Source organism: Arachis stenosperma, chromosome 10, assembly GCF_014773155.1.
Source record: "Arachis stenosperma cultivar V10309 chromosome 10, arast.V10309.gnm1.PFL2, whole genome shotgun sequence".
NCBI lineage: Eukaryota > Viridiplantae > Streptophyta > Magnoliopsida > Fabales > Fabaceae > Arachis > Arachis stenosperma.
The window spans coordinates 49,924,292-49,944,553 of record NC_080386.1 but is presented as its reverse complement, the minus strand read 5'-3'; the positions used below and the strand labels follow the sequence as shown (position 1 = coordinate 49,944,553).

At 32.4% G+C, this 20,262-nt stretch overlaps 1 protein-coding gene and 1 long non-coding RNA gene across 5 annotated transcripts; one reads left to right on the top strand and one right to left on the bottom strand.

The window, feature by feature from the left end:
* Positions 1-7,966: 7,966 nt before the first annotated feature.
* On the top strand, positions 7,967-13,760 carry LOC130956574 (uncharacterized). Of its 4 annotated transcripts, none has more exons than XR_009077165.1 (4): positions 7,967-8,125; positions 9,702-10,346; positions 11,900-13,103; positions 13,336-13,760. It is a non-coding gene; the product is annotated as an uncharacterized LOC130956574 (long non-coding RNA). The 4 variants fall into 4 exon arrangements; XR_009077166.1 differs by having other exon boundaries at positions 7,980-8,125; positions 9,751-10,346; XR_009077167.1 differs by lacking the exon at positions 7,967-8,125 and adding an exon at positions 11,262-11,334 and having other exon boundaries at positions 9,608-10,346; positions 13,336-13,758.
* Positions 13,761-15,912: 2,152 nt separating this feature from the next.
* On the bottom strand, positions 15,913-19,645 carry LOC130954642 (abscisic acid 8'-hydroxylase 4). The gene is made up of 9 exons (XM_057881397.1): positions 19,264-19,645; positions 18,842-19,166; positions 18,427-18,576; positions 17,905-18,153; positions 17,645-17,734; positions 16,942-17,020; positions 16,706-16,812; positions 16,452-16,570; positions 15,913-16,311 (listed from the first exon to the last, which is right to left on the bottom strand). Exons 1-9 carry the CDS (start codon positions 19,494-19,496, stop codon positions 16,218-16,220), a joined length of 1,446 nt encoding a protein of 481 aa, XP_057737380.1. The 5' UTR covers positions 19,497-19,645; the 3' UTR covers positions 15,913-16,217.
* Between the last annotated feature and the right edge of the window lie 617 nt (positions 19,646-20,262).

The following is a 20,262-nucleotide window of genomic DNA, read 5'->3' as shown; positions in this document are numbered from 1 at the left end:
GCTACACGAAGAGCTAATATAGCAGCATCCACATCTTCTAAGTTGTATTCTATCAATTCTGCCATTTTAACACAGTGATCAGCTTCTTTCCTCAATGTGTGCACTTGATTTTCCTACACAGGGAAATGATAGATATAATTGTTTTACATGCTGGCACCATCAATGAAATCAATAATACTTGAACAGCAAGTTTTTTATTCACTTTTTTCTCAACTTCACATGAAAACCATGCCTGTTTATTAGATCTGAAAGAGAATTCAAATATTAGGACATAAACGTGTATTTAGTCTTATAAGAGGTTCTTCTTTTGGGTTAGAATCCAGTAACATGAGTGTGACTCTGGCATGGGTACCAACCTGATCCTGGCGTATTTTATTCAGCTTTTGAGTAGTTGAGTTTTCTTTGGCTTTTTGCTGTTGTTCAGACGTTTGGCTCTTAATTTTGCTGTAGAATTCATCCAAGGAAGCATCAAATGTCTCAAATTTTGTGTAATCCCTTGACTTAAATTGATTGAGTAAGATTGGGCAGAACTCGTCATAAATCTGCATCAACATATACAGAATACCACAAAATCATTTGAGTATGCATTTTTGTCCCTTATTCTCTCCCATACTCACTATGCCCCTATAATTATAGAGAAATAGAATAAAACCTGGCCAATACTTCCTGTTTGAGAGGAAGAATCCTTTCCCAAATTTTGTTTCTGCATCAAAATGTATCCTCCAGGAACTATTTGACAGATGAAATATCTCTAAATAATATATTTGTCTGCAGATGTCAAGAGATCACAATTCTAGATCAAATTTTTTCAGAAAACACTACCAAAATTCTGTGGATGACACTAGATACAAATGTCATTACAAAATAGCATACCAATTGTAGAAGGAAGCGAGTATCTATGGCATTGCAAATTTGTTGCTCCAATTTCCTATCCAAAGCTACTTCCATGACTTCATCATCACCAGTGTCATCCTCACGAGTCACGGAATCTGAAATTAACAGTCACGAAATCTGCAAATTTTGTGAGAGTAAGATTGATAATGTTGTTCCTAGGGTTTGAAAAAGTTGTGAGAGTAAGATTGATAAAGTGAGCTCGGAGAGTGTGAGATAGAGTGAGCTCGCGATGAGAGTTTGAGACAGAGTTACCTAAAATCAGTGAATCAGAAATTACGCACGGCGAGGAGGGGAGGAACCCTTCACGACGGCGACGCCACGAGCTCAACTCAGAACTTCGTGCGACGGCGAGGAGAGGAGGAACAACGCGAAGAGGGCCGAGTAGAGCTTCCCCAGATGACGAAGGCACCCACCATCTGTCCTCGCCGGCGGCAATAGCACCTTCTACCGGAGGAGAAGAGTTGGACGACAATTTTGAAGAGGGATGAGGGTGAAAATGAGTTCATAGGTCAGGAGTGTGAATGAAGCTCGATAAAGTGGTGATAAAATTAGGGTTACCTCAATATTTCCAACGAAAAATTTAAATTACAGACGGAAAATCCGTCTGTAATAATTTAATAAAACGCATCGTTTTGTCTATTTAATTACAGATGGATTTTTCATCTGTAACCATTTCCCACAGAAAAAATTTTAATTTTTCTGACAGAATTATCGACGGATTGTCTTTTCCATTTGTAATTTATGCTAATTCATTTTTTTGTTTTTCGACAAAAAATTCCTCTAAAATTCCCTCTGTATTTTCGTGGGATAAAATTCGTCAGAAATATCCATCTGTAATAACTAGTTTTCTAGTAGTGAAACCTAGACCGACAAGGGCGGTTCCCTAAAAGATAGGATGACTTCACTCAGAAGATATGATAAGATAACTATCTTATCCTAAAGGAATATCACCCCACATTATTATAAATACACTGGAGCACCGAGGTATAACTCATACTCTGATTCTACTAAAAAACTGCTTAATACCCTTGCTAACTTAAGCATCGGAGTCCCTTGCAGGTACCACCACCCTCCGGTGACGAAGGATCAGTACCACCACCAAGTCCAACAAGTCGAACACAGCGGCTCTGGCCACCATCATCAAGTCAGACTCAACAGCTCCGATCAGTACAGAAGATCTCGTCTGAGATCGACCTACAGTTTCAGGTAACCCTCGGAACACAAACCTTTGTTGGTTGTGTGTGCGCACAGGGCGTGCTAGCGCTCCCATCAGAAGCCCTGTCCCCGTGTGTGCATATGCACAAGGCTGTGCGTGCGCACATGTTTAAAAATCCGCGGGGTGTGCGTGTGCACACAAACCAAAAATCACAAATTCTGCAGAATTTGTAGAATTCAGATTTCAGGCCCAAACGTCAAATGATCATATCTCGCTCCACAAAATTCAGATTTCTACCAAATTTAAACCATTTTAAAGCTTATAAAATTATCTTTCATTTGATATAAAAAGCATCAAATTCCAAAACCAATGGCTTGAGATATGATCCGTTGAAGTTCACCAAAATTTCATTTTTACCAAATTTGTAAACTTCTAATTTCTAAGACTTACATATCCCAGTTTCATTCAAAATCAACCAAAACTAAACCATCCCAACATCAATCATTTCCAAACCTTCATTCAATCATCAACCTACCAATTTTTCCACATTTAACCAAATCTCAATTCAATAATTCCATTTAGGATCACATTTTCATAGCTCAATGTCTTCCAAACATTCATTCAATTTCATCAATCACCATGAGCACTGATGAGCGGATAATTTATACGCTTTTTGGCACTGTTTTTAGTATGTTTTTAGTATATTTTAGTTAGTTTTTATTATATTTTTATTAGTTTTTAGTTAAAATTCACTTTTCTGGGCTTTACTATGAGTTTGTGTGTTTTTCTGTGACTTCAGGTATTTTCTGACCGAAATTGTGGTACCTGAGCAAAAATATGATTCAGAGGCTGAAAAGGACTGCAGATGCTGTTGGATTCTGACCTCCCTGCACTCGAAGTGGATTTTCTAGAGCTACAAAAGCCCAATTGGCGCGCTCTCAATTGCATTGGAAAGTAGACATCCTGGGCTTTCCAGAAATGTATAATACTCCATACTTTGCTCGAGATTTGATCGCCCAAACTGGCGTTGCAAATCAGCTTCAGAATTCCCGGCGTTTAACGCCGGAACTGGCACAAAAATGGGAGTTAAACGCCCAAGCTGGCATAAAAGCTGGCGTTTAACTCCAGAAAATGTCTCTACACATAAAAGTTTCAATGCTCAGCCCAAGCACACACCAAGTGGACCCCGGACGTGGATTTTTACGTCATTTACTCATTTTTGTATATCCTAGGTTACTAGTTCACTATTAATAAGACCTTTTGACATTGTATCTCTACCTCATGACACTTTACACGTTTCATATTGTACCTTCTACGGCATGAGTCTCTAAAACCCATGGTTGGGGGTGAGGAGCTCTGCTGTGTCTTGATGGATTAATGCAATTACTACTGTTTTTCATTCAATCACGCTTGCTTTCATTCTAAGATACCACTTGTTCTTCAACCTGATGAATGTGATGATCCGTGACACTCATCATCATTCTCACCTATGAACGTGTGCCTGACAACCACCTCCGTTCTACTTTCGATTGAGTGTGTATCTCTTGGATTCTTTAATCAGAATCTTCGTGGTATAAGCTAGGATTGATGGCGGCATTCAAGAGAATCCGGAAGGTCTAAACTTTATCTGTGGTATTCTGAGTAGGATTCAAGGATTGAATGACTGTGACAAGCTTCAAACTCCTGAAGGCTGGGCATTTGTGACAGACGCAAAAGAATCACTGGATTCTATTCCAACCTGATTGAGAACCGACAGATGAATAGCTATGCTGTGACAGAGCGCGTTGAACATTTTCATTGAGAGGATGGGAGGTAGCCATTGACAACGGTGAAACCCTACATACAGCTTGCCATGGAAGGAGCCTTGCGTGCTTGAAGAAGAAGACAGTAGGAAAGCAGAGATTCAGAAGATAGAGCATCTCCAAAACCTCAGCCTGTTCTCCATTACTGCAAAACAAGTATTTATTTCATGTTCTTTCACTCATCACAATTAAACCGGAGAATTGTTGATATCCTGACTAAGAGTTACAAGATAACCATAGCTTGCTTCAAGCCAACAATCTCCGTGGGATCGACCCTTACTCACGTAAGGTATTACTTGGACGACCCAGTGCACTTGCTGGTTAGTTGTGCGAAATTGCAAAAGTGTGATTGCAATTTCGTGCACCAAGCACACACATCAATATCACACACCAAATCATATTTACCCACTAGAGCCTCAATCTTACCAACATTTGGGCATATCAATCCATACTACTCACAACCTTACATGCTCATTAACAATTAACAACATTCACAACCAGTAAATTATTATTCACATATTTTCAACTTAATCTACATCAATATTTCACAATCCACTAAATACATACACAACAACACAATTCACCTCAACCAATCAACAACATCAATAGTTCAAATCCTATCATAAGGTCTCTAGCCTAAGTTTTCACAACCACATTACATTTTAGATACAGAAAACCGAAACCATACCTTGGCTGATTTTCGTTCAACCCGAAACACTCCAAATTTCACTTTTTTCTCAACTTTCAATGTCTTAAGGCTTCCAAAATCCGATTTCCAAGCACAAAAGCTCCTTTCCAAGCTTTCTAAGATATTAATCAAGCTCCAATAAGCACTTACACACTTCCTAAACCACAATTATCATACCCAACACAATAACTCAATACCCAATACCTTAAATTCAGAATTTTACTAGGGTCTAATATTTCTTACCTTACCCAGGGACTAAGGAGGTAAGAACAAGTCTTCCCTTCAAGTTAATTGAATCCTATTACACAAGAGAGCTCACAATTTCAATATTTTTTACCAAAAATTTGAAATCAAGGGCTGTGAATTCAAAGAAGAAGCTGCAACTTACCTTAAAAATAATTGTATGGGTTTTGTAAATCTCGACACCATGGTCACGTGGCAGCAAACGGTGCGTCAATCGGTTCTCCGGATCAAAAGTTATTATCAAAGGAAGATTGAATTGATTTGGAGCAAGGGTTTGAGTTTCTCCTTCCCTCTCTCAGCGTGTTGGTGTGTTGTTTGAGGAGAGAGAGTGCTGAGCTCTCTAATGAATGAGGGCTTGGCTGGGTCCTGGGCCCAATATGGGTCCGGTTGGCCCGATTTGATCCGTTCGGCCAATCTTAGGCAGATTTCTTTAAAATTGGTGTCAAAATTCTCGTTTTAATTTTCTCTATCATATTAAACCATAAAATTTACATTTCTTATTTTTTAGAATATATTTTAATTTATAGATTAATTAGTCATTAATTAACCGGATTTTACACTATCCACACTAAAGACATCATCAATAGTTCTCCGACCGCGTCTCCGACTTACAACTGACATGCTGCCTCCACTCGCCATCATCTTCTTTGAAGCCAAAAACTCTCTCTCACATACTAACATACATGGGTTGGAGGCAACGAGACAGGGGTTAAAAATGGAGACCTAATTTTATGTTGATCCCCTTTGAAACGGCGACGTGTTGTCTCTATTCACAATGCTGCCGTTTTATCACATTGATTTGATAAAGTTTGGGGACTAATCTGTCCACTCAAAATGACATCATTTTGAAAAGCCCTTAAATGACGACGTTTTGGCCACGTATGTAGGGACCAACGTGTCCTGAAAGCCTTTAACTTGACACGTCACACTAATCACCTCTACGTAGGAGAGAGAGTGTTCAGTTAACCGGCTAAACTTGGAGCAGGAATATATATGGCACATATTTAACAATTTTGGAGACTGGGGACTTAGTTAATTTTTCTGGGGGACAAATCTGTCATATGGGCAAATCCTTGGGGACCCATTTGTAATATTACTCAATATTAATTTATTATTAAAATACCCTTTTATAATAAAAATTAAAATATTTTTGAAAATAAATATTTTTTAATTATATTAAAAATTATAAATTTAAACTTTAAATAAAAGCTAAAATACCCTTGTAATTAATTTTTATAAGAACACAACAAGTTCTGAATGTTACTAAAAATACTAAAGTAATTTTATAAGAACTAATTCATATTATTTAATTGTATTAGGAATTAAAAATTTAAAATAATTTTAAAAACATTAAAATACTCTTATATTTAATTTTTAAGATATTAAAATAGTCTTTTAGGATTAATCTTGGAAATATAAAATACTTGTTAAAATTAAAGTTGTTTAATTATGTTTAAAATTTTATATTATAATTTTAAAATATAAAAATATCCCTTTCCAAAAAAATATATTTAACTATTTTTGTTTGTTTTACTCTTTATATTTATCTTAAATAAAATAACTCAATCTTGTATATTTTACACTAAATACAACACAAAGAACTATGTGGTCTCTATCGTCTTTCAATTTTTATTTTTCAGTCTTTCTCTTAGTATTAGTCTATCATCCAGACACAGTGTAATAATTTTATTTATATTTAAGAAACTACGTTTAGCTTTAGATAGATAAATAACTAACGAAATTATTATTATTATTATTATTATTATTATTATTATTATTATTATTTGTTTGCTTTTTACGTAAGTATATATATTTTTTAGATTAAATTTATATAATATAAAATTTTTTATCATTGTGTACATATTTAATATTATAATTTTGTTTTCCACAACATAAAATTGTTATATATTTGTTTGCTTTTTACATGAGTATATATATATATATATATATCACAAAATCTTTTATCATTGTATTCATATTTAATATTATAATTTTGTTTCATATAAAATAAAATTTATTTAAATTTTAATATTATATACATAAAATATATTTAATATTTTTTTTTCTAAGATTCTAATATATCTTTTCTTTTCTGAATTTGGTGCATAAATTTTTAACTTATATTTTATAAATTATTTATTTTAATTCTAAAGTTCAGTAATTTTTTTTGTACCAACATATTACTTTTAATATTCATATACTATTTTTTTGTTTTAAATTTGAGCCCAATATGTAATATTTACAAAAAAAAAATCAAAATTTATAAAACAAAATGATTAACCTGATTAACAGATTATCTTTTTAAATTTAGACCATTCAAATAAAATATAATAAATGAAAAATTCAACTTTAACAAACTAACAAAGTGTACATCACTCTATACTTAATAAAGAGTGTTTAAGAATGAGCTCAGAACTCTCCATGATCCAATAAGACCAAGATAAAAAACTCTTGAGATTTATGAGTTAAGAGAGTGATCCAAAGTCGAATCATAAACATTTGTAGACAGGTGATAATAATCGACTTCCATAATTCGAGATCATCTAACAGTTGTCAAAATTTTATTGAGTTAGGTAGTAAAATGTTGTCGATGATCAACCAATGTCATTCCACCGACATTGGCTAAGCTAGTGGTAATTTCAGGTGTTTGTGTTGGTTGTAGGCAGGATAAGTTGTCGAGTTATCGTTTAGTCAATGTCGGTAGTTTCATTTAGGTCTTTTAGTAGGCAGACAGATAATTAAATGGCTAATGTAAGTCATTAGTGGTTGGTTGGTATGGTGATATTCGGTCGACAAGGTTTTGTTGATAGATGGTTAGTCGACGCTATTGATATATCTTTCTGTAAGACTGCTTCTTTCACTTTTTTTTTCAAAATCTTTTTTTGTAATAAAATATAAAGAATAAATTGATCTCTTTTGTAATGACATAAAATAATAATAAGAAAAAAGAAGTAGAGTAAATGAAGTGAGGCCTTCCCTTTATTTTCAGAATACTTAATTTTATATTTATATATAAATAATAAATTAGTCTTATAGAAAGAATATCACGTAAAATATTTTGATGGTTAAATTATTAATTAGCAATCATTAATAATAAATAAGAATGTTATAGTAACTAGATGAAGAGAGAAAACAAATGAAAAAATTTTCTTAATTTTCGCGTCTTTTTAATATTACGTGTTTAGAACGGAAAAATAAAATGTTAAACCCTCACTCTGCTACCATTCTTCTTCTTCCATTCTCCCACTAAACTTGTGCCTTTTTTTCTATCGAAATTTCTCTCTATGATGTCTTACTCCTTCGAGTTCCGATCAAGATTCTAAAACTGTCATTACGTTAATGGTGAGTTGTTATTCAATTTAATTGATTTGGTTTTTCGACCATTTAGAGTGTACTAATTTAAAACTTTTAGTTTGATTTTAACAAAATTGAGGTGTGTTGTAGAATAAAACCTAATTACATCTGATATTTTTTATAAAATTAGCATATTAATTTATCTATAGATTGAAATTTATTGTAACTTATTGTGTTTATTATTGTTATTAAACAGTAATTGATTTTACTTATTGTGTTTATCTATAAGTGAGAATATTTTATAAATCCGAAAAAATTTAATTACGAATAATTACATGTTCAAGATAAAAACTTGAACTTATAAAATAGAACTATAGGATGAGAAAGATGAAATAATTCTGTATAGAAGACGAAAGGATTCTTCTTTAAAAAGTATACAATTGAACATGCAAAATTGAATTTTATTATCACCTTTGTTGCCTTATATTGTCACCTCTCCTTCCTTGTAGTCGTCATCATTATCCTCATAGTTCTTTATTCTTATATGCCTGTAATTGCCGTCATCACCTGCCAAGTCTCTACTATTCTTTGTTCAATTCTTCGTCTACTTCTCAAGATTTTATTATCCAAATTGTAATTTAATTAAGTTAAACTTTGTAATTGACAATTTTTCATAAGAATGATATCTACTCATCACTTTATTATTTGAAACGACTAATATATTTGTTAAAAAGTACGTGCATCTAGCTCAAGTCATTAACTATATATGTCTATGATAAAAGAAGAATAGAAGATGACTTGATTAGGCCTTCAACTATTAATATAGAACTTTGTACTCTTACACAAGACACACAAACACTCGCTCTAACACTACTATGGCTTTTATATTCTAATTGCTAAGTTTAACTCATGATTCGAACCATATATAGTTTTATTGGAGGCCAACAAATCCTGCACTAAGTAAAACCTTATCTGCGGGGAAATTTTTATGACAAATATAGTTTTACAAATTATTCATTTGGATTGGAGCCTTATTAATTTTTTTTTTCGTGTGTCTTGGATTGGAGTCTTGATTATTATTATTATTGTTTATAAAGAGAGTGGATTCTCTCAATTTATTTTCGTTAATTAATTGGTAAAATATATTTTTTATCTTAATTTTTTAAGTGAAATTAAAAAAAGTATGAAAAAAATATTTAATAATAAAAGTCATACTTTACTAAATAGATTTGAATACTCTAAAGTTTGAATTTTATCTTAAAGAGTAAAGTGTAATCTTCTACTCTTAAATAATTTTTTTTTTATATTTATTTTTAGTCCCACTTATAAAATAAATGAAAAAAAAATCATACTTTATTTTTTAAAGTGAAATTTAAACTTTAGAAGATGTAAATCCTTACCAAATAACTAATAGAAAAGAATTAAGAGGATTTACTTGGATTTACAAGCTAGTTCATTTGTTGGCCTTTTAGAGTTTGCTTTAGAATTTTTTTTTTCTTGCTTTAGCTATTAGCTTGCAGTTTGTTTACAGAGCATAAATGATGCCGAAATAAGGCCCATAAAAAGAGGAATCCCAACTAATGTATCTTAATGAGCAACTAATGATGCCTTGGGACAAAAATAGGGTTATCCTGCCCAACTAATGTATCTTAATGAGCAAGTTCCACATCTAGGAGAGTCTTCGTTCTCGATGAAGGAGAGATCCAGGGGGCGAATCTGCTCCGAAACCCGACGCCACAGTGGCTTCAACAGGCGTCGCTGCGGCCAAAGGCAACGACACAGGAAACGGCGGCGAGCGGGCGGAGGCAGTGATGGAAGCGAAGCCACAATTTCACTAAAGTCCAGATCCGAAGAACAACGATATTTGCATTGCCGCATTGGAGGGGATGTATCTTCCACAGCCATCCAGCTTGAGTTGAGTTAGTTACAGCTCTGTTAGGAACTTAGAATAGGAAACCGGGTTCTGGGTCAGGGTGGGTTGGGTGTTCGGGTTCGGGAAGGGATCATGGGCTAGCCCAAGACCAAAAGAAAAAAAATAAAAACCGCTGCAATTGTTCTCTGCTGTACCCGATTTGCGCATTACGACGTCGTTTAAGAAAGCGGTGAAAAATTGAAAATGGCTTCTGCATCTATAAGAAGGTAAAAAAAAAAAAAATAGAAGAAGAAGAAAAGATGTATAAATAGCGGTGACAACAATAGCAATTAGGATTTAGGACCTACTTGCGGTGGCTTCCATTCATAGAGAGATCACAGATTTCAGATTAGAGAAGTAAGTGCTTTACCATTGCTTTTGTGATAGTGATTATAATTTTTCTTAATTATGTACTGATTTAGCTGATTCCATACGTGTAATGTTTGATTTATATTTCTTTGTTATCAATACATGTATCTTTGAAATTAAAGGAAAAAAACATAGTAAACCGCCATGAAAAAAAAAATCAGGTGATTCAAATCATAGGGTTTGTTATGCATATGTTTATGTCTTATTAAATCTGAGAATCGCTTTCCTAAAATAACATGGAAGTAAATGAATAGCAGGTCAGCATGATTGAATTGATGTTTGGCCAAAGAAAGGATTGTTTTATGGTCACATTATCAAAAGTTACATGTGAATCGGAATCCATTTTTATTGTCAAATTATTTCAAAAGGGACAGATGATTTTTTGTTTTAACTCCAGGTTAAATGCATTAGCATTGAAGATCAACAAGATATTCTTGTATATTTTTGGAGCACATATAGTATATGTGCTAGAAAGAGCAACCACTGGTTTTCCTTGTATAGTAATCGTTATAAGATAAATAAAAAGGTGAATTCTATAGTGATTATGATTACAACCGCTATGGTGGCTATAAAATTTAGACAACCGGTTCTTGGTAACGCCATCTGTCCTTTTGGCTGTGTTTGTTTAGAGGGACGGGATACTGAAACAGGGATACAGAGACACAAAATCATGTTTGACAGATGAGACATGGAGACACTGAACTAGTGTATTTTGTGTTCATCTTGACAAGAAAAGCACAGAGACATTAACAAGAAACACAAATTATTTTTCATTTTCTATTTTATTATTCATTTTTTATTATTGTTCATCTAGTTTATTATCAAACAAAATACAAGAACACAAAATTTTGTATCTCTATCATTTCTGTCTTGTTCTCACTATCTTGTCTTGTCTTGTGTCAGAAACAAACGCAGCTTTTGTGCCTCATAGGTTGGCTCCAATAATTGCTCGTCTAAAGACTAGATGGACTTAAAAGTAACATTCTTTAATTTAATCATATTTTTTTTTAATTTTTTCAAATTAAAAGTGTTGCTAAATAGTAAAAAAAATGTGACTTTGATTTTAGCTACATTTTTAGGTGTTACTAAAGCTTCATAGCCACCATAGCTGTATAACCATAGTCACCATAGAACACCAAATAAAACTTCAAGAATGAGGGACCATGGACTTACGGTTGCCCTTAAAACCTGCATTAAATTAAATGTACTTAAAAGAGTATGCAAGTATTTTTCTAAATCAACCCTCACTCTTTGTGCTGTACCACTACCATATGGTTTCAGTTCATAGTCTTCAAAACTCTACACTTAACTTCTGCATTAATGATAGGTGTCTTAGTTAGACCCAAGCAAAAGTATCTGCTGCTACTGCTAGTAACTTCTTAGACAATGGCTGATTTCACCATATTAAATGGACTATTTAACCCCATGGCAGTTGGATTATTCAATATCAGTTTGAGTCATTTTCTGTGTTGTTGAAATGTGTTGTCAACTTTGATAACTTTGGCATAAGTTTCAATTATTAAAAACATCTATTCTTGTAGAGGTGATTGTTTCATGGAAAGGACTTAACGTCATAGGTAGAAGACTTCAGATCCTACTGGTTAATGAGATAAGTATTTGCAACATATACTACAAGCTTTTGTAGCATACAATTATTCTCACATTTTTTTTTTTTGTGGATTTATTCTTCGCTAACGTTAACTTGAAACTATAATGTCTTTCATGGGCATGAAACCATTTTTTGGACTATGGCAGTTATTCACTTCTTTACAGCCCCATTTGGCAGGGTCCGAAGAGTGTACATGCATCAACTTTCACCATCAATCTGTTAAATTCAGAATACTGCTAATCTGCTATCAGTAAATTGAAGTTGATAACTTGATATTATTTGTTACTAAGATATAGTTTTTCATTTTCTTTTTATCTGAAAAAAAGAGCTGATATTTGAGATTACCATTTAATCACACTGAAGAGATTTATTTTTAATTCTTTCCTTATTGAGAAAATGCAACTTTCCTGAAATTTCTGGTTGCGGTATCAATCTCATGCCTCTTTATTTTGGCAATAACAGTCTTTTGTCCCTTCTTGTTTGGATTTTTTGTTTCCTATTTTCAGTTAATATTCTGGACGTTTCAGTTCAACTTAAGGTTTCAAGAAAACTGTCAGTGTTAACTGTTATGCCGTTATGGTGATAAGTCTTGAGTATCATTTATCTGATCTCAATCAATTGACACTCACTTATTGTAGTTATCATTCATATCAGTAACTTTCCTTTTAAGGGATGCTGTAATAATATATAAGAAATCCATTGTAGGATTGCATCTTTCTCTTCTTGGATAAGTGGGGTTATGAAAGCCAAATATCTGGTTGCATCATCATTCATTCATTCATCAAAGAGTGCGTAGCTAACTGGAAAACTAACATGTCAGCATCACTTCTGGATATTCTGATTGTTGAATCATTTACTAATCATTTTCTCATTCGATACGCAATCCTGTTTTTGATTATTCTCTAGAGATAAAGTGATACATTGACAGTTATTTTGAATCAGAGGGAGCAGTAATTACTTATAGTCATTCGGTGTATATATTTTTTTCTAACTGTACTTAGGTTAAAATGTTTTGACTTTTGATCATTCCATACTTGTCTTCCACTGAATTTTCAGATTGGAGTTAATTTGAATTACCTGAAGGATGTTGGAGAATTTAAACTGCATGTGTAAAAAGAGCATTTCTTTGGTGAAGAGTAAGATTTTCACTAAATTTGTAGAGAATATGTGCATTGTACATGATCATTTTTTTATTTTTGGTAATTTTTTTTATTATAAAAAGAGCAATTTTCACTTCTCATTGAAATCTACAATGCACCATAGCATTATCCGTGTAAAAAAAAATGACTGTATAAAAATAGAGCTATTTTAGTTATAGCAAATGATCTTGAACATCAATGGCTTATGTTGTTGTTGTTGAAATTAAAGAAGGGCTAAAGTGGCATCAGCATTACATGAAAGGAGTGGCAAGGGTGACACAAATAGAAAGAATGATGATCCTAGAGTCTGTGGACACAGTAACAGTGATGTTGATGGTGCCATGTGAGTGCTTTGTTGTACAATTGTTTTTATTTGTAATGAAATTGAAAGAACACTGTTGTATATAATATCATATGGTGATAGAATGTGTTTCAATTCATTTGCATTTTTTTTTCTTTTTCTTTTTTCAAAATCTTGTCATCTTTGTCTTAATGCTATCACCCCTGAGTAACATTATTGATGAGTTGACAAAACGTGCTTCCAAGATATTACTTTAGCTTGGTAATAACAAAGCAAGGTTCCTTTTTGCCTTGTTGTATGTAATGTTATGAAATCAATTGCAGCATATAGATTGTGTTAGGATATAAAACTATTAATGTGTTATATATCCCAGCATATTAAAGTTTTTATTATTGAAATCTTCCCAAGTTTGAACATATATTTGATTATTTGTCCCTTTTCTATGTCTGCAGTACAGTGTTGTAATGAATTCCATGTATATGGTTTGAAATCACAACCTCTCTGTGGTCACTATGAATTTTAAGACATTCTTCTTTTGACATAATTTGTTGTGGTTAATTGTCTTAGTGTGACCTTTTAATAATTGAAGGGAAGTAAACCAACTTGGGTTGGTTGAGTGATCAACTAACTTATCTGTTTAAGTAAGTGTTGAAAGTTGTATGTAGTAATTTATTGGCTAGTAAGAGACTTCAAATGGAGTTCTAATTTGAGACGGATTGATCTTTGATTTTTTTAGTTAGAGGATACCGTGAAAAACCAAAATAATTGAAGGGAACTCTAAGAGCAAAGATTTAGTTGTATCCGTATGATTCCAAAGTCATAAGTTTAAACAGTAGAATCAATCGCTAACATTTACATTAGATTAAACTACCTACATTACACATTTTGGCTGTGATCTTTTTCAAGATTCTACATAACGTGAAATGCTTGTGCATTAAGTTGCCATCTTTTTCTCTTATAGTTAATTGCTCTTATAAGTAATTAAACCATATGCATATGAATCCTCAACCTTAAAATTAATAATAATAAAAAGAAACCATTGTTATCTTTGTCCTGTTTTATTACTATTAGCATTTCAACTCTCATGTACAGTTGAATTGATGGTTTAAGCTTCTTCGCGATTATTCCATTTATGGGACCGCGATCATGAAAGTGCATACTATATGATATTATTGATTTGATTCAGAGAAGTATTATACTATTATTCACAAGAATATTATACTTAGAAAGATAGCTTTGCACGCTAGAAAAGGGAATAAAAAAGGAAAGAGGAGCGGGTAGGGATCTAACTAATAACATGATATGAAAAGTGATAATGATGCTAATTGATTGCATATGAAACTAAACCATCTTAGGTAGTGGTTTTGTCCCCTTTTTCTTAATATAATTTTTGTAAGAACATGTTCATTAATTGAATTGAAGGTTTATACAATAGAGACTAGAGAGCATAAACCTAATGAGTTAATTCTATTGATTAGTGGTTATCATGGATGAGATTTCTCGTTCAAATGGTCATATTCAACTCGAATAGATTAGTTAGAAAACACTAGAAAAGTATACGGCGATTATGCACCACATTGCGACTAGATCGAAAGCGTTTGTAAGGTCGTCAAATTTCTAATCTTTAACCCTAAATCTTGATCCTACGACGCAAAGAGTAAGGGGAGGGGGTTTGTTTTAGCAATGGCTTCCAAATCTCCAACCATAGTCCCATAAGGTTCCAATAATGTAATGTACTATGTTTTGGTCCCCTCCTCTCCACCAAAGATGATCAAGCTTCATGCCCATGAAAGCCTTCGGATCCCTTAGGCTAAGGGCACCTTCCCTTTTAAGTTGGCCAATTAATTCCCAACATTTGGCTTTTTTATGGTCACAGCTCGTGGCCTATACGTTAAGCAATGTGAACTCTCAACCATGAAAACCAAGACACGTTGCATAAGCTATAGTTTGATTTTAGTTTGCAGTTATGTAAACAAATTTTGCCCAAGTAATAATATATGGTTTTGGATTTGCCCCCTGAATGACGAAGCTATGCGAGACATGGACTAGACATAATATACCAGTGAAGGGATTAGACATGTGTTAGACTTATTCATATAGTGATATTAAGGTAATTAGTGATAGTAGAAAAAGAAAATTATGGTATAAATATTGTATTTACCTCTATCTTATTCTAACTGTGATCATTACCATATTGAAATGACATTTATCATGGCTTTAGAAAATATGCTGAAATAAATTAAAATTTATTAATTTGCGTTCTTCAAATAAAATTATATGGATTAAAAACAGGTGTAAATTTTAATCCATACAAGAGATAGATATAGAGGTGGTATCTAATGAAAAAGGTGTCTATATATATAGGTCTTATAGGGTATAGTCTCATTGAATAATGGTATAATCAAGAACACGAGGTAAATATGTTAAAATTACAGAGAATCTAGGACCACTGAGCCATAGAACTTCAATAAATAAATAAATATTATAAATAAAAAGAAAAGAAAAATAGTTGATAATATCTTTATTATTTGTACTACTACCGCTTACACTTTTCAGATCAATTAATGCACTAAGCTATATGTGCCAGCCACCATTCATTCATAAATATTGTGGATACATGCATTAGGTTACATGAACCTCACTATAAAAAGGAGGTTGGTATTTAAATTTTGGGTTAAACAAGAGGAGAGATTAATAAGATGAAGCCATGGAAGTCCTGGTGGCAAGGAATAATAATTTCTAATAATATATATATTATTTGAATAATGACCTCATCAATTTTATCATAATAATAACATATATGCTCTTTTCTAATCGTTTCTCCAAAATCTTGTAGGTAGACCATGAAGAGGGACAGGAAATGGGCTATATTGAACTCCATTCTGATTTTCAACAACTTCCCACCTGCCAGCAGAAATTATTGAATAATGAGCATTGTAGTGCATATATATGTAAATAAAACATTAAAAAATGTCGTGTCAAAATTTGGCACCAGAAAATAAAAAAGGAGGCAGAGAGAATTGAAGAAATTAAACAATGTTTACCTAAATTTGGTGACCAAGTGGTGAATTAAAATCAGCATGTTCAACTTTGCAAGCTCATTTCCTGGACAAGAGTGAACTCCGTTGCCAAATGGCATGAAAGTGTTGGGTTTTGGAGCCATCTAAGATTCAAACAGAAACCATATGTGTTTTAGAAAATTTTCAATTAAAAATGAAATAGTAAATTGATATTTTATTATTATTATTATTATTAGGAGAATAAATTATTTTCTAAAAGTATTATTAATAAAACATACCTCAAATCTTGAGGGGTCAAAATTGTGAGGAGCAGGGTGGAATTCTGGATTATGATGGATGTTCCTGAATAGTGGCATTACCTTCCAACCTTTTGGTATGAGATATCCTAATCATACACATCATAGGAAAAAAACAAGAATTTAGAAATCACGTAGCAATACTTGATAGCTGATTTTGGTAACTGATTTTAATGTACACGTAACATAACTCTAATAGTATAGTATAGTATCTTTACCTTTATATTCTACATCAACCACAGCCTCCCTAAATGTAAAAGATATGATGCTTGCCATCCTTAGGCTTTCCAATATCACCTGCAATAATGCGTCAACATCCATAGACATGAGATCCATTCAAGAAGTTGTTTTTCCAATTAAACTAGAACTTAGAACTTTTTAGTTGTTTTGGCACATTAAGGAATGCATGCTTAAAAAAATTGTATGTTTATGTAATACTTTGTTATATTAATTAATAGAACATCTTTAATAGACCTATGAGTTTATTTGGAAATAATAAATCTTAAGAGAAATATTGCAATAAAAACTTTTTTAAACAACCACATTAACAAATTATTATTTCTACAACTGTTTCCTAAACATTTTTAAATAAATTAATCACAAATTAAAAATATTTAAATTAGTAAATAATAAATATATCCCTTTTATTTCACATTAACTGTTTTTTAATTTTGCATAAATATTAAGATAATTATTAATTTTTATTAAAAATATAAATAACTAAAAGAAAAAATAAAAATATTTTTATATTATTTTCTTTTTTTTATTAATTCTTTAACTTTTTACATTTTTTTTTGATAAATAAAATTAATTAATAATATTTAATTTATAAAAAGTAAAAATAAAAAGAGAAAATTAATTTGAAACAGAAGAAAAATAGTACGTATAGGTTAGTAAAAGCAAAAAGTATTTATGACGTACCCTATGAGTAAATGGCATATTTCTGGTTTGACCCCATGTCAATGGCATCTTCCCTTGTTCAGTTGCTTCATATACCGCCATCTGCTCTGCCTACAATTCATACAGTGTAATCCCATTATATTATACTGTTGACTCATCAATAAATAAATAAATAAATAATTTCAACGCTTTAATTTATTATGGCCTACATAGATTTGGAAAATCTTTCCATGGGGACAAAAAGCAAAACATGAAAAATTAAACTTGATGAACTAACTTACTTTGATTGCTTCAAGAAGTTTCTGGTCATCATGAAGATATTTGAGAATCCATGTTAGAACACTTGCTGTTGTGTCCTGAGCCGCAAACAGAACCCCAATAACGTTATCTGCTATTTGTTCATCCGTTAATGTTTTCCCCTTTTCATCTCTGTAGTTCAACATGTGACCCAATAGATCCTTCTCCATCAATCTTTGCTCCTTCCTCTTGCTAATTATTTCACTTATTATCTCCCTGATCCTCTTCCTAGCCTTTAACATATTTAAACAAAAAAGAGAAAACATTAAATACGTCAAGTATGGAACATTTTACTTGTTTTTATTTCTTTTTAATTTTTCAATTGTAATAAGTTCTACTATAAGTGTTAACTGCTTTTTATTTTTTCTTAAAAACCAACCATATTACATAAACATGGAAACATACAGGTCGTATACTGTCTAATTAAAAATGTTAAAAGAAAAAGATGAGTAGGTTTCAATTGTAATAAGACTTCTTTAAAAGAAAATAATGTAGAAAAAACGTACCAAGAGTGCTTTGGAGTATGAAGTTCCACGAATCATTGTTGGGAAAGAATTGTAGCCTTTCTCAACTATGCTGTAGTTCTCTTTAAGCTGATCTCTATAATTTCCTTCCAAGTTACCAAACACTGAGAGGATTCCAACGTTGAAAGAGAACTGTCAACAAGTGAGTTAGAAAAATCAATAATATAGATCATGACCTCACAATAATAATGGAGGACCCATATATTTATGAGGAACGAATCAACAAATAATAACAAAATCCAAATCCAAATCTAACGCAATGCAATAAAATTAAATCACCAAAAGAGACAATATTAATGGATACCTTAATTTTATTTTTATTATTATCGCATATCAAAATTATACTCTTATTAAGAGAAGAGGTATATTTTTAGAAAGTAAAATAATGAAAGCGAACCTTTTTCATTTCTTGGAAGGCGTTGACGACGTCTCCGGCGGAGACCCAGGATTCCAAGGAGGAAACAACCTCGGTCTCGATGTCCGGGATGAGTCGGCGGATGGTGTCCGGGGAGAGGGAGTTCTGGACAAGCTTCCTTATAAGGGTATGGTAGTGACCTTGGTGGAAGAACAATGCAGAAGGACCTATGAGCTTCTCTTTGCTCTTTGGGTATGTTGGCTTGAACAAGTGCGCGTGTGTCACTAACACAAACCGCGCACCCTCGGGACTCGCCAGCATCACGCATGGACAACCTAGTATGTGTGTCTTAAAAATCTCCCCATATCTGCACACCATACGAACAGTAAATAGGTTAGTAATAATATCAATAAACTTATTTATTTATGTCTAACAGAACCTATTCTTTGATAGTTTTTAAGAACCTTTTCTGTTTGGACGCGAAGAAGATGTTAGGGTCTTGTGAATAAAGCTGAAGAGTCTCTCCAACGTAAGGCCAACCCATTGAGCCAGGTGGAAGCTTAGGCTTACTAGCTACGTTTTCGACTTTGTCTCGTTTCTTTGTTAGAAGATTTGAGAAGAGGAATAAGAACAAGAGGAGGAAGCACATCCATGATAGTAATAATAATAAGGTAGAAATAGAAGCACTAATCTCCATACAATATTATTATAGCGCCTTAGCTAGCTTTTTCTTCTTTAATTGATGATGATAACAAAGGATTATTCAAGTTCCCGCAGTAGTTTGCGGGTGAAGAGAACGAGGAAATTATTAAATGGAAGAATAGGTAGCTTGCTGTGTCTTGTGTTCTCTTTGTTCAAAGTTAATGAAGGATACGTTGGAGTTAGATGGTATATATAGAGGCAACAAGTACGCACGGTTGGGAGGCATGGGTCTTTATCTACATACTAATCAAATTTCAAATTAATAATGATTATCTTTTTTAGTTAGATTTTAGTTCAAATGAGATTTCAAGGTACATATTATTGTGAGTAAAATACTGTGTATCTAATTCATCTTCATAGTTATCGTTCCAATATATATTACTTTTGGAAACATAAAAAAAAAAAGAAGTTATTAAGAGAATAATTAGAGAATGAATTAAAATTCTTTATTATTATTATTATTATTATTATTATTATTATTATTATTATTATTATTTTCAATAAATACACTGAAGGTTTAAATTTTATTTTTTAAAGAAAAAATTTTAATAGATAAGTCTATTTAATATGAACGCTAGAAGCAAATTTTAGTTTAACAATCTGAGTTATTATAAAAATTGTTCACGTTTTACCCAAAATGTTTGAGCGCTACTATATATAGTATATATACACTACTACTGTATGGATAACTGCGGCCAAATAGTCAAATGGATCGGACAAATAAAGCATTTCTGATGTATCTCAATTCTCATGGATAAATG

Coding starts and splice junctions, on each gene's coding strand:
- LOC130954642 (XM_057881397.1), bottom strand. CDS start 19,496: ATGGAGATTAGTGCTTCTATTTCTACCTTATTATTATTACTATCATGG. Junction 17,021..17,644: donor ATATGCCATTTACTCATAGG/GTACGTCATAAA, acceptor GCATTATTGCAG/GTGATATTGGAAAGCCTAAG. Junction 16,312..16,451: donor CACTTGGTCACCAAATTTAG/GTAAACATTGTT, acceptor TTCTGCTGGCAG/GTGGGAAGTTGTTGAAAATC.